The sequence below is a fragment of the Chlamydomonas reinhardtii genome, chromosome 13 (assembly GCF_000002595.2).
Source record: "Chlamydomonas reinhardtii strain CC-503 cw92 mt+ chromosome 13, whole genome shotgun sequence".
In the NCBI taxonomy this organism is placed as follows: Eukaryota; Viridiplantae; Chlorophyta; class Chlorophyceae; order Chlamydomonadales; family Chlamydomonadaceae; genus Chlamydomonas; species Chlamydomonas reinhardtii.
The window spans coordinates 3,115,093-3,139,707 of record NC_057016.1 but is presented as its reverse complement, the minus strand read 5'-3'; the positions used below and the strand labels follow the sequence as shown (position 1 = coordinate 3,139,707).

The 24,615-nt window shown below is 63.0% G+C and overlaps 5 protein-coding genes across 8 annotated transcripts in view; 3 read left to right on the top strand and 2 right to left on the bottom strand.

Moving 5' to 3' along the window:
* Nucleotides 1-62: 62 nt before the first annotated feature.
* On the top strand, nucleotides 63-5,720 carry CHLRE_13g585050v5 (uncharacterized protein). Of its 2 annotated transcripts, none has more exons than XM_043069650.1 (9): nucleotides 63-368; nucleotides 628-724; nucleotides 855-1,270; nucleotides 1,464-1,604; nucleotides 1,968-2,171; nucleotides 2,333-2,520; nucleotides 3,736-3,808; nucleotides 4,004-4,086; nucleotides 4,407-5,720. In XM_043069650.1, exons 2-9 carry the CDS (start codon nucleotides 684-686, stop codon nucleotides 4,560-4,562), a joined length of 1,302 nt encoding a protein of 433 aa, XP_042917625.1. In that variant the 5' UTR covers nucleotides 63-368; nucleotides 628-683; the 3' UTR covers nucleotides 4,563-5,720. The 2 variants fall into 2 exon arrangements, with proteins under 2 accessions (XP_042917625.1, XP_001693848.1); XM_001693796.2 differs by having other exon boundaries at nucleotides 163-394.
* A 392-nt stretch (nucleotides 5,721-6,112) lies between these two features.
* CHLRE_13g585026v5 (uncharacterized protein) lies at nucleotides 6,113-7,222 on the bottom strand. The gene has a single exon (XM_043069649.1). It carries the CDS (start codon nucleotides 6,905-6,907, stop codon nucleotides 6,593-6,595), a length of 315 nt encoding a protein of 104 aa, XP_042917624.1. The 5' UTR covers nucleotides 6,908-7,222; the 3' UTR covers nucleotides 6,113-6,592.
* A 2,140-nt stretch (nucleotides 7,223-9,362) lies between these two features.
* CHLRE_13g585000v5 (uncharacterized protein) lies at nucleotides 9,363-14,989 on the top strand. Of its 3 annotated transcripts, none has more exons than XM_043069647.1 (9): nucleotides 9,363-9,808; nucleotides 10,024-10,109; nucleotides 10,407-10,819; nucleotides 11,011-11,151; nucleotides 11,526-11,726; nucleotides 12,144-12,331; nucleotides 12,579-12,651; nucleotides 12,982-13,064; nucleotides 13,796-14,989. In XM_043069647.1, exons 2-9 carry the CDS (start codon nucleotides 10,072-10,074, stop codon nucleotides 13,949-13,951), a joined length of 1,293 nt encoding a protein of 430 aa, XP_042917622.1. In that variant the 5' UTR covers nucleotides 9,363-9,808; nucleotides 10,024-10,071; the 3' UTR covers nucleotides 13,952-14,989. The 3 variants fall into 3 exon arrangements, with proteins under 3 accessions (XP_042917622.1, XP_042917621.1, XP_042917623.1); XM_043069648.1 differs by having other exon boundaries at nucleotides 10,021-10,109; XM_043069646.1 differs by having other exon boundaries at nucleotides 9,967-10,109.
* A 1-nt stretch (nucleotide 14,990) lies between these two features.
* CHLRE_13g584950v5 (uncharacterized protein) lies at nucleotides 14,991-18,382 on the bottom strand. Its single transcript, XM_043069645.1, has 5 exons — nucleotides 17,931-18,382; nucleotides 17,405-17,475; nucleotides 17,095-17,182; nucleotides 16,499-16,894; nucleotides 14,991-16,013 (listed from the first exon to the last, which is right to left on the bottom strand). The coding sequence occupies exons 1-5, from the start codon at nucleotides 18,240-18,242 to the stop codon at nucleotides 15,822-15,824; spliced, it is 1,059 nt and encodes a 352-aa protein (XP_042917620.1). The 5' UTR covers nucleotides 18,243-18,382; the 3' UTR covers nucleotides 14,991-15,821.
* A 120-nt stretch (nucleotides 18,383-18,502) lies between these two features.
* The window catches only part of CHLRE_13g584901v5 (uncharacterized protein), a 13,154-nt gene continuing 7,041 nt past the window's right edge, over nucleotides 18,503-24,615 (top strand). The window contains exons 1-11 of the mRNA XM_043069644.1: nucleotides 18,503-18,893; nucleotides 19,033-19,392; nucleotides 19,813-19,919; nucleotides 20,297-20,368; nucleotides 20,879-21,094; nucleotides 21,290-21,451; nucleotides 21,950-22,064; nucleotides 22,510-22,591; nucleotides 23,193-23,293; nucleotides 23,748-23,803; nucleotides 24,188-24,341. Of these exons, the coding sequence (XP_042917619.1) occupies nucleotides 18,714-18,893; nucleotides 19,033-19,392; nucleotides 19,813-19,919; nucleotides 20,297-20,368; nucleotides 20,879-21,094; nucleotides 21,290-21,451; nucleotides 21,950-22,064; nucleotides 22,510-22,591; nucleotides 23,193-23,293; nucleotides 23,748-23,803; nucleotides 24,188-24,341 (1,605 nt within the window). The 5' untranslated portion in view covers nucleotides 18,503-18,713. The remainder of the gene's footprint in view (nucleotides 18,894-19,032; nucleotides 19,393-19,812; nucleotides 19,920-20,296; nucleotides 20,369-20,878; nucleotides 21,095-21,289; nucleotides 21,452-21,949; nucleotides 22,065-22,509; nucleotides 22,592-23,192; nucleotides 23,294-23,747; nucleotides 23,804-24,187; nucleotides 24,342-24,615) is intronic.

Below are 24,615 nucleotides of genomic sequence, written 5' to 3'. Positions count from 1 at the left end.
GCGGAAATAGTGTCAGCGCCTGCGCTCCCGGCATTGTCGTAATGCACTTATGCAGGGCTTAAGCCGAAGGTCACAAGCAAGGAAAGGCGGGCGAGGTACACAAGTTGGTATGGCGACCCATGTACTTTCCAGTTGTGTCCTCTGTCCCGTCGCAACTGCAAAGGGTTTCACGCAACACAAATACGCTGAAGGCGGCGTCAAGTAACATACACAACCAGAAAGCACTTGCTCCCTGACATAGGCCTTCCCTCGCGCTCACATTTTACATCGAGGGATTTCAAAGCTTTGTGGCTGGGCACGCTTAGTCCTGCACAACGGCCTGAGATTGACAAACACGCTCCACTTGCAACAGCACAGTTGCTGGCAAGGTGCGCAGGGCCAACGCCTTACGAAGGTGGGGGCCGCATTCGGTTGGTTGCGGGGTTTCGCGGTTGCGGGCCGCTTCGCTGGAGCGGTCAAGCCTTTTTGCTAAACATGTGTCTTGAAACTTATTGCACTGCTGCTGCATACGTTTGCAATGGTTGGCAACCCTCAGTCTCACAAGCGACTGGAGCCATGGCACGTCCCAACACTTCTTGCTAGTCCTAGCTCTCACAATGTCAAATTTTCTCTTTTGATGTAATGCAGGGAGCCACCATCACCTGCTTGCGGCCTGCTGCCTGAGAGGACAATTGGCGCCAAGCATGAAGCAACGCCACGCTTCAGTACTCGCGTGTATACTATGGTAAGTAGCTGCTGACTTATCTCGCTTGACTGCGAAGGGGTCCATCAGCGGCAAGCGGCGGCACTGCCTCTCCTTAGCCCTCGCTAACCCTGCTGCCTCCGCTCACCCCGCCCGTGCCCCGCCTCCGCAGCTGCTGCGCGCTCGCCCATGGTGCGCTGACCGCGCGCCGTTCGCTGCTCGGCTCTGGAAAGAACAAAAACAAGACCGACACCAGCGCGACGTACGTGTACGCGTGGGCGGGGCCCAAGAATGCAAGCCTGGGCGGCAAGGATTCCATCTTCGTCATCTCGCTTGCCGACGGCGAGTATGGCAAGATCGTGAGCGTCGTGCCCACTCCCTACTCAACGCTGGAGCCGCATCACTGCCGCATCAGCAGCACCCGCAAATACATGGGCTGCTCGGGCCTGTTTGCCGCGTTCTCCGGCATTCCGGGCGCCTTGTTCTTCGAGCTGTCGGACCCCCGCACCCCCAAACTCGTGGACCCCGCGAAGGTGGACCAGCCCAAGCACTCCGCCTTTGCGGACGAGTTCGTGGCGACTGAGGACGGTGCGTGGCCGCCGGCAGTTGGCTCCGTGTGTGCCGGCGTCAGTGCTAGGGTCCCGGCTTGTCCATGTGGGGGGCGTGGATGTATGGATAGTGTCTGCTGGGAAACAACCGTCCCGCCCACCCTGTCCCGTGCGCTCCACCCTCAACCTTGAACACGACCCCTGGAACATCGAATGCACGCACGCGTGCGCAGGCGGCTTCCTGCTGACGATGATGGGCACCCCCACGGGCGGCTCCCCGGGCCGTGTGGCGCATTACGACAAGGACCTCAAGCTGATTGGCGAATACCCCGACCCGGTCAAGTTCCCCCAGGTGGAGGGCCTGAACCCACACGGTGCGTGCCTGCCTGCGTGTCTGCCTGCACGTCCGCTATGTGTGCCTGCCTGCGTGTCTGCCTGCACGTCCGCTATGTGTGCCTGCCTGCGTGTCTGCGTGCATGTCTGCGTGCGTGTCTGCGTACGTGTCTGCGTGCGTGTCTCGTCTATGTGTGTCCGCTATGTGTGTGGGATGGATCTTGGCCTGCGATGCTCCTCTGTGGGCGGCACAGGGGCCGGGCTGGCCAGGTTTGCCGGGGGCTGCGGCGGCGGTGTGCATGCGATGAGCTCTGCTGTCACGCTCCACCACTCCTCACGGCTTTGCCGCATCCTCCGCCGCCACGCAACCAACCCACCGCCGATTGCCGCCGCTCTGCCTACAGGCCTGGGCGTGAGCTGGGTGCACAAGACCATGCTGACCGTTGACTTTTTTGAGCCGGCTTCCTCGATGGCGGGTCGCACGCTCAAGCTGCGCAGCACTGTGCGGTTGTGGAACATCAGCGACTGGACCATTAGCGAGACAATCGACGCGTCCATGATCAAGAACGTCAGCGGGCCCATGGACGCTGTCGCCATCGCCGAGACCGGTGCGTGGGTGGGGAAGACCCCGGCGCGCGGCGGCTTGCTTGCTTGCTTGCTTGTTTGCCAAGTTGGGATGGAGTGGGTGAAACGGAAACGGAGCCATCGGGGGAGGGACTCCCTGGGCGAGAGACCCACACACCTCATACCTGCATTTGCCTGCGCACAGGTGCCTATTTCTTCGGCGGCGGCAACGGCTACGTCTACTACCTGGATGGCAAGGGTCCCAAGCCGCATGTACCGGTGGTGGCCTGGGATGGGCTTGACGGCAACCCCAACCGCACCAGCTTCGGTTGCATCATGCACCCCTTCCGCAACGGCACACGGCTGCTGGCGGCGATGTTCGTGAGGGACCAGGTGGGTAGGTGTGTAAGTGTGTGTGTGTGTGTGTGTGTGTGTGTGTGTGTGTGTGTGTGTGTGTGTTAAAGAGCACAAGGAAAACGTTGCGCAAAGACAGTGTATGCGATGCAGCAAAGCGACGGTTTACGGATGTTACCTGAAGTTACCTCGCATACCTGCTGCGGTGAGCCGCCGGTCTTACCAACCGGAAAACGCGCAACCCCCGCTACTCTAACCTCGAGGGGGGATTAGTGTCCACACGCTCTCAAGGGTGCAAACCCATGCATGTGCTCACGGTACCGTGAGGCCCAGGCACTCCTACGATTCCTAGCTCCGCGTCGCTACTCCTGGCCGCTAAGTCCAAGCTCCCGCCCAATCCTCGATGAAATTCTCACCTACGAGCGAATAAGAAAACAACAGAGCACAGGGTGGCAGCAGGGGAGTGTCACGAACAAGAGCGAAGGAACATGTTAGCGCGGCGGCGCGCGACGAGCAAGAGCAAACACGCAGCCCAGTCCCAGCCCAATTAACTATACTAGGGGTTGCGCGATTTGGGAAAGAGACGGAGGGTGGGCGACCACGAGCAAGTAAACAGGCGGGGGACGGCATGGGCGCATGCATGACGGCAAATGCAAACGGGGTGTCAGCACCACGGGCTGGCGGGGGAAAAAAAACCGCTCCCCGCTCCATGGTGCGACGGAGGCGGCACACGCTAGGTACTCCCCTCATGCGGCCATGTAGCACCAGGTCCAAGTACACGCACAGCTTATGGGGACGTCGATCCCGCGGGGCGGCGGCATGGGGAGGGTGGGCCCAAAGTTAGTACAGTACAGGTTGTGTGTGTGTGTGTGTGTGTGTGTTAATAACGAAACGAAAGCCCGCCCAGACGACGCCGGAGTGTGTGTGTGTGTGTGTGTGTGTGTGTGTGTGTGTGTGTGTGTGTGTGTGTGTGTGTGTGTGTGTGTGTGTGTGTGTGTGTGTGTGTGCGCGCGCGCATGGTGCGCGTGCCGGGCGGCTGGGAAGGGGGGGGAGGTGTGGGGGAAGTGACAGTGGAAGTGTCTGTGCGGGCGCATTGCTGGCCGTGTGGCACGCACGCGGGTAGAGGACGGGGCCTTGCACAGGCGCAAGGTCTTATGGCATGCACTTCCTTGATGTGGGTCGCGGTGAGCTGACTGCATGCAGCCCGGCACACACGCAGCCGCCCTGACACAGACACGCTTCCCCTCTGCGCAGGTCCAGCTGCTCGACACGACCAACCCCCAGAAGCTCAAGCTACTCGATACACTGCAGCTGCCCAAGGGCGCGGGTGCGTGCCGCACGCGTGCGACCACCGCCGTACGTCCGTGTCTCAGTTTCACTACTTTCACCCAACAGCAATGCACCTGCTGCGGCCTTGCGGCCATGACACGTTGTTGCTTGGGTGCTGCTGCCACCTGCTGATAGATAGCTGCTATTGCCTCTGACACACGGCACGCCTGCACGCACGCGCACATGTACGCAGGTGGCCACGCAGTCCGAGTCAGCCGGGATGAGAAGATGGGCGCCGTCGCCACCTACTATCTGGAACAGGGGGCCAGGGGACAGGTGCGTGGCTGCGTGTCCCCAGACTGCGTGGGTTTAAAAGCAACAACACGAAGCCCGACTGCGTGTGTGTGTACGTACCGTAATGCCGCCTGGGTCGGGGGTACTGAACTCCAAAGCACTCTAATTATTTGACTGTGACTCGTAGGTAGGGGGGAGGGCGCTGCGTGCCCTGACCTGCCCTTACGTAATGCGTGCCTGCCGGGCACGCGTGCTTGCCTGCCGTCTTCTCAGTCTGCTGCCCCAGCTTACCTACGTGCCTCACTCCACCGCCCCTGCTCCCGCTCCCTTTCCCACCCCTCATCACCGCCACCCGCCCACAGCTCCACCACGAGGGGGACCTCACGATTCGGCTGTTCGGCCTGAACGACCGGGCCACCAAGTTCATCCTCCGGCAGCCGGCCAAGTCGCTGATCGACTTCAAGACGGTGGCGAAGAAGCAGGGCCCCTTCAGGCCGCACGGCATCGCCATTTACTAGGTAGGTAGAAGCACTACTGGAGCAAGCAGCCGAACGGAGACGTGTTGCTGAGGAACGCGTTAGTTTAAGGGTCGCTACTCGCCTCCCCTGCTACTCGCTAGCCATCAACGCCACCTGGCAGCTACCGTATTCAGCGCTACACGCGGCTCGATCTCCCCGCCGGCAGCTGACGTGGCAAGGCAGATTAGTACGCGCCGCATCTGCGTGCACGTGGTTAGTGCACAGCTAACGCGCTAGCTTACACACCTGATTCTAAGTGTGAATGTTGATCAACGGATAGGGGGTACAGATGAAGCGAGCTGAGCGCAGCATTCATGATTCCAGGGTACATGAGCACCATTTCAATTCTTCCTTGCATTATAAGAATGGGGATTGGGCCAACAAGTGATGCTGCAGATTAATATCAGCTGGCGTAGGCAGGGGTGCATCACGTGACGGTGGGGTCGGTGCCCTGGGCACGTGCATGGAGTAGCAGAGCCAATCTACTTATTTTGTTGAGGCATCATCTTCTATCGATGACCCCGCCGTGTGCGTGTGCATATTGTTATAATGCATGGGTATGTCGTCATGACGTGCCTGCTAGTTTACAGACGGCAAAGAAAGTTGCTTGGGTGGCGGCTGACAAGCCTGGACTGATTGATTTCCGGCGGGTGCAGGTTCATGTTGCAACCTGCTGTGCACCCATCTGGGCTTCAATTCTTGCACTCATGCACACATCCGCATGACTTCGCGCGCCAGCAAGGCTTGCAAGATAGAATAATTGGGGGCAGGTGGGGACGGACTGTTCATCACAACGATGCTTCAAGGAAACGTGTTCAGTAGGCGGCAGTGGTGATAGATGTGGCGGTAAAGGCACCTAGCTAATATCAAGTTTGGAGACGAACTGCTCCTCCGCTCAGATGGCATGCGTGGGTTTCGTGTTTGGTCTCGCATGAAGTCATGAGTAGCAGCTTGCAGACACGCTACTACAACCGTCATGCGAAACACGCCGCCGGCTTTTACCACAAGCACACAGCTTTGGCTCCGACTGGCTGAACCTGACGCGGCTGCTGCTGTGGGTGAAAATCGGGTAGCTACAGGCTGCGGCGGCGGGCGCAGGCGTGTCGGGCCAGGGTTGTCAGAGGAGGGCCCACAGCTTCAACCGACCTGTCCGAGCGATTCAGGGCACCTTGCACCTTCCAGGGGTACGTAGGCCACCGCCGCCGCTGGCGAGAAGGGCCCTACCCTCGCCCCAGCATCCAGGGGCCCACAAACGCCTAGTTCTCAGCGTAATGTATGGAGAAGGCAACAGCACGACGCCGTTGAGGCTTGGACGATGTGCGTGGGCAGCGTGGCTTTGGCCGGCGGATCGATGGCCCAATGGCCCCCCAGCGGTCAGCGCGGGCCCCCTTACCCTGTCCCAACCCTGTGTCCCATCGCCCCCCAGCGGCCCGCGCGTGGCCCTGAACGCAAGCCTGAAGGTGGCCTCGTGTCGCTGCTGCCCGCGCGCACCCAGCCCCAACCCCAACCCCAGCCCCAGCAGCCCCAGCCCCTCGGTCAGTCCACTTGTTAGCGAATAGAGGTTACATGTGGGATGACAGCCACGGGCAAGCCAGGGCTCCATAAACGCACGAGACACGTACGCACACTCGAGGAGGGAACCTCGAATGACCCCCATGCTCCTCGCCTCACTAAAGGAGGGGAGGAACCCCGAGCAAGGCTCACCGCAAACGCTAGCGCTGCTCACCTAAGCCGCGGGTCGGCGTCAGACTGACTGCCACTTTGCAAAGTGCAACTCCTACCCCAAAACACCAACACCAACAGGGCAGGGCCCTCACACTGTTGGGTGCAGCCCGAAGCTGCATCCTGTAGACGGCCTAGGGCCGTGCAAGTTCGCTGAACCACGAGGATCAGCCGGTCCGACCCACCAGACAGCACAAGCCACAGCGCCCGCAACCTAGCGCAGGCGGTGCAGGCACGCCCACCGCCCAACCAAGTCCACACAGCCTCGCAACACCCTAGCACAGCAGACAGCGCCAGCCAGCCTTCGCTTAGTCGGCCTGCGCCAGCCAGCCTTCGCTGGACTGCCTTCGCCAGACTGCATTCGCCAAGCAGGTCTCTCCACTGTGTAGATGCGCCCACAGCTCCAGCCGCCGCCGCCCGGAAGACGCCGGTCCTGGCTCCCGCCGCAGCGTGCCCCTGTTCACGCGCGGCGAGCCCGGCGCCACGTCAGGCCGCGGCAGCAGCCCACAGCAAGAGTCGCCAGCAGCTCCAATCGGCCCTCCGTTACCGAAAGAGCCGCTCAGCGACACGCCACTGCGAGCCCGGCAGCAGCGAGCGCCCCGCCAGAAGCATCGCGAAGCCATGAGGACGAGGTCGACCGGCGAGCAGGCGCGCCACCCACGCTAGGTCGCGAAGGCTCCACGGTGTGAAGTCATGATGTTCGGCAAAGATTGCCAGAGCGGGGGCCGCTCGGCAGGACGGCGACGATGATGTCGCCGACTGAGTTGCGCGCCGCAGCCAGAGCAGTACTGACGCACTACAGCTGACCTAAGCAACGCCAGGGACGCCATGGAGGCGCCACAGGGGATTGGCGCGGCCACGAAGGCCGGCCAGGAACTACTACCGACAAGGAGGGTCAGGGCGCCGAGGCGCCCTAACGCAACCAAGCGGAGTAGAACGAGTTTAGCTTTGTTAGGTATGTGGGGGAGGGGGGTTGTCTGCAACCATCGGCCATACTGGGCCACGGTAACGCCTCGAAACACGGGCTCGCAGATCGGCGCTGGGTGACGCACATTCCCTAATCAGGGGCCTCCTCCTGCCCCGGCGCATCAGCGCCAACTGGCTTGCAGACCGGCTTCGAGTAAGCAGGATAGCTCTCGCGGGGAAACCATCAGAACCCGCCGCACCAGCGTCCGCACCCGTAGAGCAGCGACCTAGGAAGGCCGAGATGGCGCTCGTTCGGGGAAGTTCGGCACAAGTATGTTCAGTGCCTACACAGGTAACGGAGCCGAACCGTTCCCGATGGGTTTCGATCTTGCGACCTTGATGTGACTCCGGCACCCAACTCCGGCATCGTGGCGCAAGACCACCCGCGTACAAAGCCCACGGGCGGGCGGTTGTTAGGTATGTGGGGGAGGGGGGTTGTCTGCAACCATCGGCCATACTGGGCCACGGTAACGCCTCGAAACACGGGCTCGCAGATCGGCGCTGGGTGACGCACATTCCCTAATCAGGGGCCTCCTCCTGCCCCGGCGCATCAGCGCCAACTGGCTTGCAGACCGGCTTCTAGTAAGCAGGATAGCTCTCGCGGGGAAACCATCAGAACCCGCCGCACCAGCGTCCGCACCCGTAGAGCAGCGACCTAGGAAGGCCGAGATGGCGCTCGTTCGGGGAAGTTCGGCACAAGTATGTTCAGTGCCTACACAGGTAACGGAGCCGAACCGTTCCTGATGGGTTTCGATCTTGCGACCTTGATGTGACTCCGGCACCCAACTCCGGCATCGTGGCGCAAGACCACCCGCGTACAAAGCCCACGGGCGGGCCACTCATCTACACATGCTGTTCCAAAGTGTGCCTCCTGGCGTGTTTTTGGGGTCTGGCATGCGCCCCAGCCCGCTTTCAAGGCTGGAACCAAGTGTAACAGACTCTTTGCGCCCTGACACGCAACCCAGCTGCGCGCCATTAAATTTTGAGAGCGTTTGCTGTGAGAAAACGCTGGTCAAAGCAGATGCACTTTGTGGGGTGGGTGAACGAAACGCGTTGACTCTTATGTTGAAGAATAGCCAGCTCGCCCAGCACCTTTACTTTTTTGCAAGCGCCAAGATCGGCCGAAGGGATGCAAAGCGCGGGACCAGTTCGCCCCCCATTGTGCAACCTCTCCAAGGCGCCTATGCGTGATGCATCGTATTTAATGGATAGATCAGGATGATCTGTATTCTATACGCGCGCACGGTTCCCCTGAAGCGCAGCGAGCGAGCCAAATGCACCACTAGCAAGCTTGCCCGCGGACGCGACTTACTGTGCATTGCTGAGATCTTCGGATGTAATGAATAAGGATCTATTTGTAGAGCTAATTATGTGCGCACAGTGCTCCCTGCTGACTGATTGACTTACAATTTCAGACATCCTTAATCGCTCAACCTTTGCGGTTTGGCATTCGTCATAATATATTTGGAAGCTTTCTATGTTGCTGGTTTGCTGGCCGCGGCCTATTCGCCCCGAACGTGCCTGACTGACGCGCGCACCTGACCGCTTCGCCGTCCGTTCGCGCGCGAGCGCCCTCCTGTATGGGGGGGGGGGGCGAGCGCCCCCCGAAACCCCCCTGGCCCCTCCCTTTGGCGTAGGAACACCGCCCGTGCTTATATGCTGGTGCCTACACTACCGTGCGATGCTTGCATCCCGTGCGGGGGGAGGGAGTGCCCCTCCCCCCAATGCCCCCCCCCTCCCCATCGGCGCAAAATAAACTTCCGCGAAGATGAGTGGCCAGGGGCTGAGTTTGCCATCTGCTGGGGTCTGGGCGTAAGCTGCACCCTACGGGACCCCGCCAACCTGCCTAAACACTGTCCCACCGCACAGCCCCAACCCCTCGGTCGGTCCATGGCCTGCCCTTGGCGACGCCGCAAGCTGAGCGAGACCCAGATTCAACTATCTGAGGAACCCTATGTCGCCGGTTCCCGCAGCGGGCGGTATGAGTAACTGCGCGTTGAAGGGCTGGTCCCGGTGGAAATGTGTTACACACTTTGCCCGGTGGCCGCGTCTCATCTAATCTGACTGCTATGTAATATAGCCGTGTGCATGGCTCAACATCCTGGTGATTGCGATCAGTGGCCGCTCTCGAGCCTTTGACACACATTACAACAAGCGACGACTCTGTTCGAGTGATCTTGCTCGATGACCTGCTGGAGTTTCTGCCTCGTTTTATACATGCGTGCATTAGGGCGAGGCGGTCTTTGCTCAATTGACAAACTACGAACGCATCTGTCGCCGAGCCTTGGCGGTCTGCTGAACTCGATTTCAATGACGGCAACCCAAGCCTTTGAAATCTCGGGCAGGTGTTGCGGGAGGAATCTAGCACTGTTGCGCGCAATGGGCACGCACGCACTCTGCGCCCGCCGTACGCCCAATGGCGCGAATAAAGGGCTGCACCCAGCGCACATGTATGCTCACAGTGTATAAATTTTGGGCGTTGCACGCTGCTGCTTTGTTGCGCGTAGCGGACCGTCCAGCAGTCTTCTCACTTCCTTAGTAGCGCACGCTCTACAAAGGTGCGACTGGGGCATCGTCTATTTAGCAGCAGTCTGTGAAGATTGTGTCACGGTAGCTAGGCGTGGAAGGGTCTCAAAAAGCCACATAATGCGCGCGGCGGGGACTTTGCGCGAGCTGGGAGTCCCAAACTTCCCTCGCGCACATTATGTGTGCACAGGACCTGGATTTGTTCAAGCCCGTTGTGCTGACAACAGCTGCTGGCCTCCTGCAGCAGGAAAGCCTAGTAGGCGAACGGCGCGCCGCGTCAAGCGTCTCGTCCAGAATGCGAGCTACTGTCGCCCTCATCCTAAGCATAATATGGTAGGATGACCACATAAGTATTTTTCATGGAGCCCCCTGAGGCTGTGCTGTCTGCCTAACAGAGCTTCACAAGACTGGCATTACTGCATTACTGCACACCGTTCTCGATACTGGCTCGCGCGCGGCGTCACACGGCGTGATAGTTGCCTCATGCGGCCACGTCGTCTCAGACGCCATAGCGGCACCGCACAAACCACCCGCCGCACCAGTGTCTCGACTGCTGTCCAAACCCTCGAAAGCCAAGCCACTGACTTTCACCCCATCTACCCCTGCCTCCCGCACACCCCGCCTCCGCAGCTGCAGCGCGCTCGCCCCTAGTGCGCTGGCCGCCCGCCGGTCGCTGCTCGGCTCAGACAGCAACAGCAAGACCGCCACCACCGCGACGTACCTGTACGTGTGGGCGGGGCCCAAGGATGCAAGCCTGGGCGGCAAGGATTCCGTCTTCGTCATCTCGCTTGCCGACGGCGAGTATGGCAAGATCGTGAGCGTCGTGCCCACTCCCTACTCAACGCTGGAGCCGCACCACTGCCGCATCAGCAGCACTCGGACACACCTTGCGTGTGCGGGGCTCTTCTCGGCCCTGACCGGCACCCCCAGCGTGTTGTTCTTCGAGCTGTCGGACCCCCGCACCCCCAAGCTCGTGGACCCCGCGAAGGTGGACCAGCCAAAGCACTCCGCCTTTGCGGACGAGTTCGTGGCGATCGCTGACGGTGCGTTTGCAAGAATGTTCGGGTGGGAGACGGACGAAGGGAATGATGCTATCTGGCACAGTGCATCGGCGTACCGCGGTACTAGAGCTGCACGTGTATGTGCGACCGGTAGGTTTCCGTACGTTGCGCCACCGCACATCCCATACATCCCAGCCTGACTCCTCAATCAACACACACGCACGCACGCGCAGGCGGCTTCCTTCTGTCCATGATGGGATCCTCCACGGGCGGCTCGCCGGGTCGTGTGGCGCACTACAGCAAGGACTTCAAGCTGATTGGGGAGTATCCCGACCCGGCCAAGTTCCCAGACATCCCTGGTTTCAACCCGCACGGTGCGTAGCTCCGTACGTGCGTGCTTACTTGCCCGCCACCTGAGTCAGCCAATCCCAGCTAGCACGAGACCACCCATCTAATTGCACGGGCCCGCATCAGCCGATGTCATAGGTTGGCCCCAGCACGCTGTGCACGTCAATGCACAATCCGTAGTGTGCGTGCGTACATGCATGCGCGCGTGGCAGCAGGCACGCACCCAGCCAAAGGAAAGCGTGTGAACTCCTGCCCGTTCTCGATCGTACGATGACGCGTCACGACGTCGTCGCGCACCGGCCGCCTGCCCAGCACATTGTCTAGCCCCGCACCCATCTCTCTTCACGCACCCTGATGCATGGCAATGCTCACGGTACTGCTCTGGCTGCTCGGACTGCAGGCCTGGGCGTGAGCTGGGTGCACAAGACCATGGTGACAGTTGACTATGTGGTTCCGGCCTCGACCCTGGTGGGCAACCCCCTTACCATGTGGAGCACTGTGCGGCTGTGGAACATCAGCGACTGGACCATCACCGAGACAATCGACGCCTCGGCCCAGGGAGTCAAGGGGCCCATGGACGCGGTCGCCATCGCCGAGACCGGTGCGTGGGTGTATGGGGGAGGGGGGCGTATGTAGCCATTCACGGAAAACAGATTAATGGGGGGGCTGTAAATTCCAGCCCAAACTAAACCAAACCAAGCTAAAACGAGCGGAGCACAGGTAGAGGCGTCACTTGCAAGTGGGGGTATAAATGCCCGAGCCAAACGAAACAGGGGGGGAGGACGGGCCTGGCGGGAGGAACAGGAACGGGGCCGCACATGCTTGGCGGGCCTGGCCGGGGTGTATGATAGCTCGCTGGGCAGCCGGCCGGGCGGCCTGCTGAAGGCGGGAGGGCTCTTTGGAATGCACCCGCCGCGGTACAGCGTGAGCCCGCATTTAATGGCCACGCGCATACAAACCGGCACAATATGGTACGGTAGACGAACCCAAGCACCCCGTACATTCCTGCCGCATGCAGGCGCGTTTTACTTCGAGGGCGGCAACGGCTACATCTACTACCTGGACGGCAAGGGCCCCAAGCCTCATGTGCCGGTGGTGGCCTGGGACACGTACGCCGGCAGTGCCAACCGGGCCTCGGCGGGTTGCATCATGCACCCATTCCGCAACGGCACACGGCTGCTGGCGGCGCCCTTTGTGCGCGACCAGGTGCGTGCTGGGTTCCACTCTGTGTGTCAAGTCACATCAAAGAAGCGAAACGCGCGCACGCCACGCCCACCCATGCATAGTTACTAATTACACAACGTGTGTGATTATTGTGGCGGCATGGACAATTGGAAGTTGACACTTAGTTCTAGTGCCATCGCCCAGGCAGCAGACGCGTTCGCTTACCCCTCGCAATCTCGCGAACTAACCTTGCTTGCGGCCGTGCTCGAATGAAATCTCTGACGGACAGGTCCAGCTGCTGGACACGACCAACCCCAAGAAGCCCAAACTCCTGGACACCTTCCAGCTGCCCAAGGGCGCGGGTGAGCACACCTGCCTTTGACTTGGCGCCGACCTCGCCATGCCCTCGCTCGCGCTCTCACCACGCCGGACCATGCCTGTGTGTGTGTGTGTGTGTGTGTGTGTGTGTGTGTGTGTGTGTGTGTGTGTGTGTGTGTGTCCCACATATCAAGCATGGACACCTAATTCAGCCCGGGATGGAGGCTCAGGGCCTGGGCAGCTTTGTGCACCAGCCGTGTGCTCCGTGCACGCAGGCACAATCATACACACACGCACACACACACACACACGCACCGCACTCCCCTCCCTTGCGCTTCCTGACATCCACGCAAACGTGTTAAACATGTCTGCAGGGGCTCACGTTGTGCGACTGAGTGCCGACGAGCTGATTGGCGCGGTGGCCACCTACTTCCTGGACCAGGGGGCCATTGGGCAGGTGCGTGGGGCGTGTGGGGCGGGTAGGTGGGGTGGGTAGGTGGGGCGGGTGGGGCGGGTAGGTGGGGCGTGTGGGGCGGGTAGGTGGGGCGGGTGGGGCGTGTGGGGCGGGTAGGTGGGGCGGGTGGGGCGGGTGGGGCGGGTGGGGTGGGTAGGTGGGGCGGGTGGGGCGGGTAGGTGGGGCGTGTGGGGCGGGTGGGGCGGATAAGTCTGGCGGGTGGGGCGGGTAGGTGGGGCGGGTAGGTGGGGCATGTGGGGCGTGTGGGGCAGATGGGGCGGGTAGGTGGGGCGGGTGGGGCGTGTGGGGCGGGTAGGTGGGGCGGGTGGGGCGGGTAGGTGGGGCGGGTGGGGCGGGTAGGTGGGGCGGGTAGGTGGGGCGGGTAGGTGGGGCGTGTGGGGCGGGTAGGTGGGGCGTGTGGGGCGGGTGGGGCGGGTAGGTCGGGCGGGTGGGGTGGGTAGGTGGGGCGGGTAGGTGGGGCGGGTAGGTCGGGCGGGTTAGGTGGGGCGGGTAGGTGGGGCGGGTAGGTGGGCGGGTAGGTCGGGCGGGTAGGTGGGGCGGGTAGGTGGGGCGGGTAGGTGGGGCGGGGGGGACGCGCGGGTGGGGCGGGGAGCAGTGCGCATGCAAGCGCTACAGGCTGCTGACACGCACACTGGTGTGGCACGCACAAGTTTGGGGCGCACGTCCTCACCTGGCCTCCTGGCCCGCGCGCCACTCACTGACATCACTTGCAGGTGCATGCGGCGGGAGACATGACGGTTCGGCTGTTCCGTCTGAACGACCGGGCCACCAAGTTCATCCTCCGGCAGCCGGCCAAGTCGCTGATCGACTTCAAGACGGTGGCGAAGAAGCAGGGCATTTTCCGGCCGCACGGCCTCGCCATTTACTAAGGCAGCTCCCGGACGGATCCAAGGACGAAGACGTGATAGTGGCGAATGGCACAGCACCGCTGCGTACCGTACAGAAGAATGTAGAGTGCAGAGTACTGACAAGGCACAGCGCATGTTGCGCACGTGTCAGCAGTGCTGGTGATCACAAGGTGGGGGTATAAATAATGCTGTACGGTACAGGCGGTTTGGTTTCATGTGTCTGAGCCATACCGTACACCCCAGCTCCAGGGTACCGCGGGTTGCTTGATCTAGCTAGTGAGAGGGGTTTTCGTCGACACGGGCAGTTCGGGATTCCCCCATGCCTCCTTCCCTATTGCCCTATTGTGGATGCGGGATTGCAACGACGGGACAGTCCTTCTTATCATGATGTGAAGATCAGGAGATTGGTGGCGTGGGCTCGGCCCACATTTGCTTTTAGGGTCATGATGCCGCAATCCATTCCATACGCCTTAACCCGCATCCCAGCATTACTGGTTATTGACGGCGCTGTCGTTGTCCTGAGCTCGTGAGGACGAGTGCACTCGTATTGCCTCGATATAATTGGGTATTGTTAGCCTGATGGATTGCATGTCGACAAGTGCGTGCTGGCCCAGGCACTGCGTGGAATAAGTGTTCACATGCCGGGTGGTGCATAGCCAGCATAGCATGTCAGGCTGGTAGATGACTTTGCGCAGGGCCCCTTGCTCGTGGCTTCTGTGTATGCGTCGTGCGGTACGGTAAATGGGGGGCTCGCCATTCATCTCTGCTCACCATATCATCGAGTGTGGGAACAATGTCGAATATTGGGGGATTTCGAGCCCGCCTGAAACAGTGGAGGGCAGCACCGAGTTGCTGTGGGTGTGCTGGGTGTGCCTGGCTTGGATGAGAGGCATCAGGGCTGGCCAAGAAAAATCTAGACCTGAAAGACTGGCCGAAGCTTTGGAGCGCGGTCTGAGCCCCGGGGTAGCTACTAGCCGCCTGCTGTTGTTGTTTCGCTTGTGGGCCCTGACCGGCCCTCCTTTCAGACTTTCAGTCCTTCACAGTTTGTAACCCTTGCACCAGGTTTACACTGCCGTCAGTCCCGGATGACCGAATGGCAGCCCGCAGACGATCACATTGGTGGTGTCCCTGCTGGCTGCGGCAGAGCGCAGCGTGGCGGCGGTAGTGACTGCCCGCCGCGTAGACACACCCGCGCGCCGCCCTGGCCAGTCATTTGACTCCGGCATCCCCGCATGTATCTTACACTCCTTCATGACAAGCAACAAACTAAACCCCACCCCCTACGCTTCCGCCCGGGGCTACCGCCCAGGTTGCACGACCCACCACTTTGCCAGTCGCCACACAGACTCCCACAAGCGAGCCCCTTGCGCCGCGCCGAGAGTGACGACGAGCCTCCTGTACCCATGCGCCCGCCTACATGCGCTCGGCAGCACCCCAGCAACCGCCGAGTCCATGCCTGATTGCCCGCATGTTCGCGCTCCGCCAGGGAGGGCATTGCGCCACTGGCAGCCCCGCGCCGGCGCCCCACCCGCCCACTGCCCTGCCAAGGCACGAAGGCCCCCTCCCTCGCTGCGTGCCTTGCCCCCCGCCTCCGGCCCCCCGCCTCCGGCCTCCGCGGCGCCGCCTGCACAGCCCCATCCGCACATCCACCAGCCGCCTGCCACCGCACCAACCCGCCCCTGCGCCGGCCCGATCCCACGCCGCGTGCTTCCACACCGCCTGCTCCCACGCCGCGTGCCTCCACACCGCCTGCTTCCACGCCAGCCTGCTCCCGTACCGCCTGCCCCTGCACCACCCACACCACACCCCCACACCACCCCCCCACCAACCCCACCACGCCCACCACCCCCACCACGCCCATCCGCCCACACCACCTGCCCCCGCGCCCCGCCTAGGCCGCCGCCGGCTCCGGCGTGGGCTCGGGCGGCATGTCCAGCAGCGCCTCCACCACGTATGCCATGACGATGGACATGCCCACCTCCGGCAGCAGCTGGCCCAGCGTGGTGCCCAGGCCGGGGCGCACCAGGCTGCCCGCCGCCGCGCCCACCGACACCGCCGCCAGCACCACAGCCGCACGCACCACCTGTGGAGGGAGGCAACCGGGTGAGAGTGGCAGGGACTCGGGATGGCAAAACTGAAGACGACCGCGACCCCAGCCCTCACCGGCCCTCGACGGCTTTCACCGGCCCTCACTTTTCGTCGTCCCACATGCGCAGTGAAGCCTGCACACTTACGGCACGCGCCATGCGGAAAGTCCACCCCAGACCATCCCAGCTACCCAAGCCCAGCCCCTCAGCCCCCAGGCTACCTACATGGTAAGGCCCAACACAAGGGCAGGCGCGCGAGTGCGTTCCGCCTCCCCTCCACCCACCCACCCACCCACCCACTCATGTACACACCCACCCACCCACCCACCCACTCATGTACACACGCACACACGCCCCCCCCCCCCCGGGGCGTTAATCACTCCGTTCTGCACATGAGCGGCTACCCCCGGCTCTTCTGCATTGGGTCCGGTTCAGTTTGGGCTGGTATCTACAGCCCCCCCTCCCCCGCCAGCACCCTCACCTGCAGCGACACGCCGCGCGCCAGCAGCGCCGCCTTCTTGGCGGGCGCCAGGTCGTGCCGCGCCGCCACCCGCGCCACGTGCTGCGCCACCGCCACCGTGCAGTCGGCCGCCCAGAACAACCCGCTGGCGTGCAGCGTGGCGAACTGGTACTTCACAAAGCGCTTGCCCAGGCTCGCCTTCTGCGCCGCCAGCTGCGGCGCCAGAACGTCGCGGATCCAATGCCTGGAGTCGCGGAGCAGGGCGGCGGCGCGCGGGTAGCCTAGACGGGCAAGCGCGATGCGCTCGTAGATGCGGCGGACGGTGCCCACGGCCACCTCGCGCGCGGCGGCGGCAAGGCCGCGGTCCAGCGCGGGCTGAAGGTCCGGGAGGGGCGGCGGCGGCGGCGCGTCCTGCCCCTGGCGGTGTGGGTGTTGGTGTTCGGGGTTTGGGGTTTGGGTGGGTGGGCAGTCAGGGAGGGTGGGGTAGTGGCCTAGATGGGGTTGGCTGTTGGGGTTACATGGGAATGTTGCAGGGTTTTAGTAAACGCCGCGAAGCACTCTCTTGTGGGACTCCCCTCCCCTCCCCTCCCCTCCCCTCCTCCCTCCCCTCTCCCCACCTGTGCCTCCGCCTGCAGCGCCTCCTGCTCGTGCTCCAGGTACTCGCCCAGGTAGCGGTTGAACTTCATCAGCAGCTGCATACCCAGGCTACCAGGAGGAGAGGGAGGAGGCAGGAGGCAGGGGTTACACGAGGCAGAAGGAGGAGGAGGCAGCAACAGGTCGGGGTTTACAGGAGGATGAGGAGGCAGCGGGAAGACGACATGGCAGCGGCCGCCCACGTCGCTGCCCACGGCCCATCTCAAGCTCACAGGTTCACAGGAGCTCCGCTAACTGCACTAGCATATGACGCAATGTAGTGACGTTACTCACTTCTTTGCCAGGATTTTGATAATGTTGATGGGGTGGTAGTAGCTCAGTACGTACTTGACGTCGTCCAGCATCTGTGGGGTGTTTTGGTGGGGAGCGTAGGTGAGCGGCGGTCAGGGGGCCGGTGCTGGGTGGTGAGGGGCGGTGTGGGTGTTCGGGGATGGCGAGGGGTGTATGGAAGCGCGTGAGGCGCGGCGGCGTCGGTGTCGGCATCGGCGTCGCCGACGCCGGGAGCAGTGCCAGGGTGTGAGCGGGGCGTTGTACCGAGCTGTGCAAGGAACCGCTGACACCCGTTGACTGCCTTTCAAAGCGTGTCAAGGCGCCGCTGCTGGTCAGGGATGCAAACCCTGAACCCTCGTCTTCTACCAGTCCGTTAGCCATGGCCGGGGCTGTTCCTGAGCGCTGCTGGGCGCCGTGTGAGCGGCACTTCTACAGCAGGTGCGAGGTCACCGGCTTCGCGCCTGCTCGTGTTCCGGGCCCAAACCCAAAGCTTCCCAACACGTCGAGCAGCCCCAACATGATAACTCACATTGAGCGGTTCCAAGGTTGCACCCGCCCCAGCGCTGGACACCGCCGGCGCGAGGGCGCGCGCAGTGAAGTTCGCGGGACCCCATGCGTAGAGCGCAGCGGGCGCGGCAGCGGTCGCGGCCGCCCGGCCCAGCAGCGCAGCCCGGCTACCTCCCCGATAAGCGATAGTAGCAAGCGGGCCGCTAGCAACAGCTACAACCGTGGCCGCGGCCACGTAGCCCAGCGCCTCCCGTCCCGACGTGCCCGCAAGCGAATCCGTTGATGGAAGCAGTGCTGCCAGCCCCATGGGCTGGACAGCCGGTGCAGCGACCATTGTCACACGACCAGAGAGGCTGTGCCACCTGGGTCGCCCCGAATCCAAACTCCGGGTGCGAGCCCCGACTAACGAGCCTCGAGTGCAGTGCGAGCTACGATGTGACTCCGGGTGTAATTAGGAAGCAGTTACATGCATGAACAAATGCATGCTTGCAAGTTGCATATAAAAGAAGCAGGCACTAATAGAAAACCCCATGCAGCTTGCAGCTTGAATTTCCCTTCGCGTAAATGCTGGTTGTCAGGTCCATACCCTACGCACTTCAGTGAATGTTTCTCGTCTGCTAAAAATCCACGCTCACACCTCGTAGAGCCCCAAAGAGAAGCTAAAGGCCCCAGTGCTCCCGCTACGCTACCGTGACACACGCAAAATTGCTTTGCATAGCTCTATATACGTATGGAGCAATCCATATAGATAAGGCGGGCTACTGCCCTTGTGGCTCCTGGTAGCTCTTCGGCGACAGCTCTCCACATGGCGAGGCGCTGGAGCAAACGCTACGCGCCGCGCATACTAGTTCAGCTTGGCGCGCTGCTATGCTGGCTTATAGCAACTGCTCATGGGCAACAGGACTTGCAGTTTCCGCTTCAGCAGTCATGCCCCACGACTAAATACTTTGACGCGGCGAAGTTGACGTGCCGCGACTGCCCATCGGTGCGTCGTCTTGCGAGCAGCCATTGGTGCGCCACCTGGCGCTGGGGGGTGCGGCGGACTGCCGACCAAGACAAGAAGGGTCGCGTTACCGTGTCCCGACTGAACCTTGCCCTCCTGCCCTGGCGTCTCCACGGCGCAGAACACGTTTCCCGACAGCGAGCAGCTCGCCTGCATCAACTGCGATGGCAGCGCGGGCTCCGCATACAACTTCGCCTCCGGCTTCTCCGCCCTGTCAAACTGGTCGCCGGCGCTCTTGCAGTCGTCCACCACGTGCGCATGCGCGGTGCCGCCCGCAAACTCCACAACGGTCATCAACCAGGTCGCGTCGTCGGGGACGGTGTACCAGCGCTGCATCGTGTGCCCGGCCAACACGGTTGCAAACTCCGTGGGGCAGTGCGTGCCGACCAACGGGCTGTCGTTGCCGCTCACGCCGTCGGAAATGCTAACGCGGGCGATGCAGGCCGTCGGGTTCTCCATGAGTGTGGCGCAGGCGACGCAGGTGCGCGGCGCGGCAGATCCTGGCACGCAAATGCACGCGGGGTGGGATTCAAAATGCATGTGCTGATGTGCATGAGGATGAGGCGGCAAGGGGCTGACGCGCATGTGCACGTGTGCACTCGCAACGGGCTAACGCGCGTGTGGGCGTCACACACGGAGCGGGGGGCCACATGCATGTGCGCGCCCATAGCCTTAACGCATGTCGACTGCGGCAACCGTGCTGCTGAGCGGCCGCGTGGGAAAAAGGCCTGCATGCCGCGTGCCGGGCCACCGCGGCCTCGCTGCCTTCCCTCCCCGTCTCAAACATGCGCATGCCAACGTAAGCGTCACTCGCCACTCACTTCCTTGCGCACGCCACTGTCACCGCTACTGTCACCGCCACTGCCACCGCTACTGCCACTGCTACTGCCTGCACACGCAGGCGTTCATACAAGTGCCCACCGCCAGCGGTGTGGGCACCCTGACGCTCACCATCTCCGCCAGTGAGCCGCTGGCCACACTGCTGGGCCCGGCCGCCTACAACTGCAGGTGGGGGGCGGGAAGGAGAGGAGGGGAGGGGGAGGGGAGGGGAGGGGAGGGGAGGGGAGGGGAGGGGAGGGGAGGGGAGGGGAGGGGAGGGGAGGGGAGCGGAGGGGAGCGGAGGGGAGCGGAGGGGAGGGGAGGGGAGGGGAGGGGAGTACATGGGACGAGGAGGTGGCGAGGGGCCTGTCACTAACGCGGAGAGTCCGACTGCCGCCAAGCCGCAACCGCAGCAGCCGCCAGCCAACAGCCAGTTGCTCCGTGTCAGGGAAGCCATTGTCACGCTCTCGTCGCCCGCCTGCCCGCAACCCAAGTCCTGATTCTCTCCAATCTCATTTCTGTGTGCCTGGCCATCTGCCAATCTCTGCGTGCGTCTGCCGCTTCAGGTTTGGTCTGGGCGCGGACAAGGCGGCCTGCAATGCAGTAGCCAACCTGTGCGCCCTGGTCATGTACGACGAGTGAGTGCGGGGGGGGGGGGGTTGCGTTTGCAGCGATCGTGTCAGGAGTCCTGGATTGCCGTATAGGGCGGATCAGTCCCACGAGAGTCAGGACTTGAGTACAAGATCAAGCACGTAGAGGAGGTGCCGGTGTGAAGTGGTCCGGTGCAGCGCGGGTGACGCAGCCTGGGTGCGGTGAGGCAGTGGAGAGGGCGGGGTGCGGGAGGGGGGGAGTGGCATGCGGGAGAGGGTGGCGGGCGCTGCCCGGTGCTGCGCCGCACTGTCACAGTGACAGCCGTGCCTGTCAGGCAGCGGGCACAGCCGCATGGCTGGCTGGCGGGCTGGCCAACCCAAACTCTGCGCAACAGAGAAACCTCGATGTCTGTGCACCCACCGCACACCCACCCTCGCGCGACTGTTTCCTTAAGGGGTTGGTTCAAAGCTTTCCCCCTTGTCCGTTAGTTTCGCTGGACCTGGTTCAGTTTGAGCTGGTATCTACAACCCCCTCCCCTCCTTCCTCCCCCTTCTCAGGACCTCCGCCGCCTGCCGGCTCTACAACGGCCTCGTCACCCAGTTCGCGGCGGCCGGCGGCGGCCTGTCCTCGCCACCGCCGCCGCCGCCCGCGCCGCGCGGCACCGGCGCCCCCTCCGCGGTGCGGCGCAACGTGTGGCGGCCCGAGACCGGCGCCATGCCCTGGCTGCTCTACACGGGGCTGGGCTACACGGACGACCCAAACATGGACCTGCAGTGAGAGCGCAGGGGCTGGGCCGTGTGCGTGTGTAAGAGAGAGAGTGTGTGTGTAAGACTATGTGTGGTGTGTGTGTGTGTGCTCGAAAGCACTAGGGGACGGGTTGAAGGGTCGTGTGTGTGTGGGTAGGTAGGTGCATGGGCTGGGGCATAGCAACTCCCCTCTCATTGATCCCGTCTCCCCCCCCCCCCCAGGGTCCAGTTCTCCGGCGGCAGCATCGCCAGCGGCCAGGTGTCGGTGCTGACCTTCATCCTGTCCGCCTACGCGCTCAACGGCACCTGGCTGGGCTACAACACCTGGAGCAGCCAGTTCCAGCTGTGCGGGGCGCCGGAGCTGGACGGCAGCAGGTGGAGCCGGTGAGAGCGAGGGGGCGGGGGCGGCGGGGGGCGGGGGGTAGAGTGTTACATGTTCATAGTAAGAGGGAGGATGGGAGTCGGGAAGCTGGGTTGGCTTGGCGGGCGGCGCGGGGTGGAGGAGGGCAGGGCAGGGTCGGAGGCGTGGATGGGGCGGAGGCAGGGAAGGGGTGAGGCGGGGCGGTGTGGTGCCGCGGTGGGTTGCTCGCCGCCGCTCACGTGACTGCGACGTGTGGGCATCCGTGGGCTGCGGGGCAGGTGGCGCTCGCGGGGATATGGAGTGTCGTACCGACAAATGGTCGTGCGCGCGCCTGCGAGGCCTAGGTCGTGTGTAGAGCGTTTGTCCTACACCACACAACTAGCGTGTACGTTCAGGGCGGGAGGCGCGGTGCCGGGGCCTTTAGTGTTGCGGGGCTGTGGTCCTCAGAAGGGGCTTGCTTACGTTCGCGGCCATTTCCTCACCCCTTCTTGCTCTTCTTGCTCCTCCTCTGCTTGCCGCAGGTTCGGTTGGAACTACCTGAACGACTGCGACATCGACCTGACGGCGGTGCTGGGGCAGCTGGCGGACGGCTTCACGGGCGGCGGCGACACGGTCTTGTACGAGCTGTTCCTGCAGGTGAGTGTAGGTGTGTGTAGTGTGTGGATGGGGCCATGTACGAGCTGTTCCTGCAGGTGTGTGTGGGGGGGGCCGGGGGCTGTGTGTGTGGGCGTGAGGTGTGTGGGTGTGAGTGTGTGTTGTGGGTGGGTTTGTGGGGTGCTTGGGACGGAGCGAGGGGAGGAGGGGTGACAGGGAGGGAGCCGTTCATGGAAAACGGAATGATAAAATTACGAGTATGAAGGGCACGTATGAAGGGTGGGGCAATAGATCTGGGTTGGGAGGCGTCTGGCATGTTCGGCACGCCAATCGGGCGACAGCGGAGCCAAAAGCCCGCCTGCTGCCGTACAACGCATCCGCCCCTGGCCTCGTTTCCCCGCCCCAACCCTCAACGCCCCCTCCCCTAACTGATCATGAATCTAATCCCCCTCGCCCTCCCTCCCCTCCCCCTCTCCCCTCCCTTCAGACCGGCACCAGCACCATGTACCCCATCCCCGTCAAGATCTCCAACAAGGACGAGCTGGACGGCAACTTGCTGGAGGACCAGGGTGAGGGGGGGGCGGAGGGGGGAGAGGGGGGAAGCGTGGGGGAGGGAGGGGAGGAGCAGCAGGGAAGGGGGGGGAGGAGGGGAGGGGGGGCAGCAGGGGAGCGGGGCAACTTGCTGGAGGACCAGGGTGAGCAGGGGGCGGAGGGGGAGGGGAGGGGGGCAGCAGGGGAGCGGGGCGGTAGGGCGAATAGGGGGCAGCAGCGGAACAGGCGGCAGCAGGCGAGAGAGGGGGAGTGAGGGGCGAGGGGCGCTGCCGGTCTGCATACCAGCCGGACCGGAGGGCAAGGCGGGGTCCTCGGCTTGCTGGAGGCAGGGCGAGAGGGCGGCGTGGAAGCAGCTGGGTGGGTCTGTCTGCTGGGGGGGGGGGGGGTTCTCTCCGCACGTGGCTTCACCGGGCTGACCTGCACTAGTGGGCTCAATCGCGGCGCTGACTCTTTCTCTCAGGCATTCTCCCAGTCCCTCCCCTCCCAAATTGTTTGGGCTAGTAGTTACAACCCCCCTTCCCCCTCCCCTTTGCCTGTGCTCCGCCCGTTTTGGAATGGTTTTGTTTTGTTTGGGCTGGTATTCACAACCTCCCACCACCACCCCCTCTTGCCCGCCAGGCGCTGTGCGGCGCTTCTTCTTCCTGGACCAGCGGCTGGGCTACAGCAGTCAGTCGCGCAGCCTACAGGCCGTGCAGTACCCGGTCACTATGTCACTGCAGGTCGGTAGGGTGGCGGCAGCGGGGGGGATGGGGGGTTGGGGGCGGGAGACGTGGGGGCGGACGGGGCGCGTACCCCCTGCCGTGCCGGGTGGCGGCGGTGGGGGAGTTGGGGGTTGTAAATACCAGCCCAAACTGAACCAAACCAACTCACACAGTTGGAGCACAGGCAGAGGCGACAGGGGGTGGAGAGGGCGAGGGCAGGCATGTGTGAGGGCGCCGTACACCCTCCCGCCGCGCCCAGCGCCCTGTCCTGCGGCGGCTTGTGTTTGGCTTAAACTGTGCGGCCGGCGGGTGCAGGCCGTCAGGCGCCGAAGTGCCGGGCAGCAAGGGCTTGATTAAGTTTGCGTTATATGAAGCGTTTGTGATTGAGAAGGTGCGCTACGATGCCCACAACCCTGGCAGCGTGCGCGCTTGTGGGTGTGTGACACAAGCTGTTTGTGTTGTGCGGCTGCAGGTCATTCTGAGGAGCAGCCCGCGCGACCAGATCTACGTGCCGCAGCTGTTCATCACGTGAGTGCTTTGCGGGGTTGGGTTGATGGGGACGGTGGTGGAGGGCGATAGCCGTTTCCAATCAAACTACGGGGTGTTGCGGGGCGTACGGGGCTTGGGTGGGAGCTGATGTGGCTGCAGGGATCATGGACAGAACCGGCCCCAGCTGGCTTGGTGGTTTGGGTCGCTGACGGCATGCTTTGCAGCACTCATCCCTGCACTTCCACAACAACCCGCGCGTTCCCTGACCTGATCCCTGCCACTGCCTCCCCTGGTCCCCCCCCCCCCCTGGGATTGGTTCAGAGTTACCCTCCCACACACACGCCCCCCCATACACACAATGCCCCCCCTCCCCCGCCCACCCCCACGCACTCCTACCCGCCATCCACCATCCACCCCGCGCAGCTACTCGGGCTGGCAGACCGACACCACCTCCACCGTCAACATGGACTCCTCCGCCTCCGGCGAGCAGCGCTACACCTCCTTTGCCGTCACCTACAGCAACGACCAAGACCTGGTCGACAAGTTCTGGTGGGCACCCGCGCGGCGGCCCGGCCCTGTCCTGCCCACGTCCTGCCCATGTCTTGCCCTGTCGCGTCCTGCCCACGTCCTGCCCTGCCCATGTCGTGCCCACGTCCTGCCCTGCCCTACACCGCATTGCTGCTGTTTCCTGAAAGCGTCGTGGGGGAGGGTTCATAAATCGGGGTTCCGGGGGGTAAGCACATGCGCTACGTGTCTCCTCTGAGCCACGTGCCCCACATGTCTGTCCCCCACGAACCGACGGTACTTACAACTCCCCGCCCCCCCTAACCAATCATCGAATTCCTGCAGCC

Excerpts from the sequence above, each read along its gene's own strand:
- CHLRE_13g585050v5 (XM_043069650.1), top strand. The coding sequence starts at position 684 with ATGAAGCAACGCCACGCTTCAGTACTCGCGTGTATACTATG. Across the intron at positions 725-854 it reads GTACTCGCGTGTATACTATG|CTGCTGCGCGCTCGCCCATG; the intron begins GTAAGTAGCTGC and ends CCGCCTCCGCAG. Across the intron at positions 1,271-1,463 it reads GTTCGTGGCGACTGAGGACG|GCGGCTTCCTGCTGACGATG; the intron begins GTGCGTGGCCGC and ends ACGCGTGCGCAG.
- CHLRE_13g585026v5 (XM_043069649.1), bottom strand. The coding sequence starts at position 6,907 with ATGGCTTCGCGATGCTTCTGGCGGGGCGCTCGCTGCTGCCGGGCTCGC.
- CHLRE_13g585000v5 (XM_043069647.1), top strand. The coding sequence starts at position 10,072 with ATGCGAGCTACTGTCGCCCTCATCCTAAGCATAATATG. Across the intron at positions 11,727-12,143 it reads GGTCGCCATCGCCGAGACCG|GCGCGTTTTACTTCGAGGGC; the intron begins GTGCGTGGGTGT and ends TGCCGCATGCAG. Across the intron at positions 12,332-12,578 it reads CGCCCTTTGTGCGCGACCAG|GTCCAGCTGCTGGACACGAC; the intron begins GTGCGTGCTGGG and ends TCTGACGGACAG.
- CHLRE_13g584950v5 (XM_043069645.1), bottom strand. The coding sequence starts at position 18,242 with ATGGTCGCTGCACCGGCTGTCCAGCCCATGGGGCTGGCAGCACTGCTT. Across the intron at positions 16,895-17,094 it reads CGCTGCAGGCGGAGGCACAG|GGGCAGGACGCGCCGCCGCC; the intron begins GTGGGGAGAGGG and ends CCACACCGCCAG. Across the intron at positions 16,014-16,498 it reads CGCGCGGCGTGTCGCTGCAG|GTGGTGCGTGCGGCTGTGGT; the intron begins GTGAGGGTGCTG and ends CTCCCTCCACAG.